At 37.7% G+C, this 2,463-nt stretch overlaps 1 protein-coding gene across 1 annotated transcript; it reads left to right on the forward strand.

Moving 5' to 3' along the window:
- Window positions 1-71: 71 nt before the first annotated feature.
- LOC121918418 (cytoskeleton-associated protein 2-like) lies at window positions 72-2,459 on the forward strand (the record flags this gene model as incomplete). The annotated part of the gene is made up of 3 exons (XM_042444472.1): window positions 72-294; window positions 1,007-1,076; window positions 2,418-2,459. Coding segments are annotated over 3 exons (335 nt in total), but the record flags the coding sequence as incomplete, so codon positions are not given.
- Between the last annotated feature and the right edge of the window lie 4 nt (window positions 2,460-2,463).

Raw genomic sequence — 2,463 nt, forward strand, 5'->3', positions numbered from 1 at the left:
GGAGATTCTCTACTATCACTTGGTTGCTTGGGCTCCCAGCTCATATAAGAAATTAATCAACTTTTGGAAAGTTGGCTGTCTTGTTCATACTGTACAATATCCTTACTACTGTATATCTCTTCTCAGGGTTATGCTGGTGAAGCAGTTCATTCCACTTTGCAAAAACTCATACTTCAAGTGCCTGATGCAAAAAAGCTTGCCAAATATTGGGTATGCCAGATGCGCCTTGAACAGTTTCGTTCCACTGAAAAGGTGCTTGGTATTTATGAAAGTGCCATTCTAGCAGGAGCACAGGTAGGATCTCTTAAATGCAATATAGTTTCTAATACATTGGGCTTTGACAGGAGAATAGGAAGAGTTTATGTTTACTTGTAAGTTAACAAGACATGGAATTTAACTAATGGTCAGGATGGTTCAATCCTGCGTGCTTTTATAGTTGCTAAAAGATTCATACTCCAATGCTGGAAAGATAAACATTCTCCTATGGTCAGTATTCCCATATTCAGGTCAAAAGATTTCAGTGCTTTAACTACTCAAGAATATGTATTTTACAGAAACAAAGTTCAAGAAAATGTGTTTTTTGAAAATATGGTAATCTTATATTAATGTATATACCTATCCCATGCTCATATCCTTTGTATTTTCTTCCCATTTTTCTCTCCCCCCCCCCCCCCCCCCTCTTTTTAATTTTTTTTTTAAAATCCTTTTTTTAATCCAAAGATTTATTTGGTAGATTTACCCTATGGTATTTTTTTTTTAAACAATATAAAAGCTGGAACTACTCTTATAATCTGCTGTTCATCCAAACAGTTCAAAATAATATATGTAGCTCGATTCCCCCCATTTTATCTTTTTAACAAACTTGTGGAATGATGACCCAGTGAGCTTCACAGTTGAGTAGAGACTTGAATGTGTGTTTACCAGGTCCTAGTCCAGCACCCTGATCAACACACTGGCAAATTACAACTAACCTAATCGGATACTAACCAAAACATATCTCTTCCAGCCAAAGGATGAATTACGTCATGCGTTAGCTGATGCTATGAAGGCTACAACAAATCTAAGAAAATCTGATGGTAAGAATAAGAATTTCCCACCTTAAGTTTATTAGAATCACTAGACAAGTATGCAAGTTCTTCTAGCAAAGGTTGTAATGTTGTTCTTTGTCATCAAGGCTGAGAATATTAAAATTATATACCGTATTTGGGTGTATTTATAAATAAATACACACACAGGTCTTTGTGTGTGTACACTCATATGTGATGTTATAAAAGCATGTGTGTATATGTGTTTACATGCATCTGCCCTATTGACATGCTTGTAAAAGAGCAGAAAAATATAAGATCTGGCTCACTTCGGTGTATGAATAAGCACTGCATTGTAAATTCTATTTCTCTTCAACCTTGGATGCTTTAAGCATCTTTATCTCCTGACTTCCCAATCTCAATTTGATATTTTCCATCTTTTCAGCTACTTGCCTGCTTGGTACCGGTAACCAATAATTCTACCGAGTTGAATGCATGGCTCTTCCTCTTGCAATGGAGAGAGAAAACTCAAAAGATCACAGGCCTCTTTTATGAATCAAAAACAGTCTAGTAAAAAGATTCCAAGCTGAGGTGGAGTTGAGCAGTAAAAAGGGAACAAGGGCAATTTGTTTCTCCACTAATTCATTTTCCATACTGGCGTCAGAGGAGCTCCTCTTCCACTACATTCAGGATAAAAAGGCAGTGGGTTTGCAAGGGGAAAATAGTGCTCCAATCCTCCTTTGCCATCCTGTTCATTTTCCATACTGGCTGCTGAAGAAGCAAAGCCTCTGCTTCCATGGGCAGCACAGAAATACAGTAGGTTGGTGAAGGTGTCTTTCCTTTATCAGCCTGCTCCATTTTTGGCCAACACCATTTTCTACTCTCCTGGTTTGTTTCTTTGGGTTTGTTTGTTTGTTTCCTATTTGTAAGTAAAAAAGGTTGTTGCACTAGGAATTTTGGAGAGCTTAGTGTGAAACAAATAGTCACCCCACTTGCTGCTGTGCATCTAATGAAGATCTTTTCTGTCTATCATGTACAATGAGTTTTGAATTTAAGCGTTGGATTGGGACACTGGGAGGCAAGGGTTCAAATCCTTACTCAGCCATGAAAACTCACTGGATGGCTTTGGGCAAGTCACACACTCTCAGCCTCAGAGGAAGGCAAAGGCAAATAAATCCATTCTGAATGAATTCTGCCAAGAAAGCCCTGTGAAAGAGTCATCTTAGGGTTGTCATAGGTCACAATAAATCTTATTTTTAATACACCTCAGTTTCTACAGTTTGGAAATACATGAAATATCCATTTATTGGGGGGAATGTGCCCCCCGAGTTTCAATGGAAACAATTCTTCAACTTGTGTAATCTTATATTTCTGTATTCCTATTTTCTCTAGAAGAATGTGTGAGGAAAGAAATCACTCAAAATGATGAGGCAAAGGA

This window comes from Sceloporus undulatus, unplaced genomic scaffold, assembly GCF_019175285.1.
Source record: "Sceloporus undulatus isolate JIND9_A2432 ecotype Alabama unplaced genomic scaffold, SceUnd_v1.1 scaffold_10700, whole genome shotgun sequence".
Taxonomy (NCBI): domain Eukaryota; kingdom Metazoa; phylum Chordata; class Lepidosauria; order Squamata; family Phrynosomatidae; genus Sceloporus; species Sceloporus undulatus.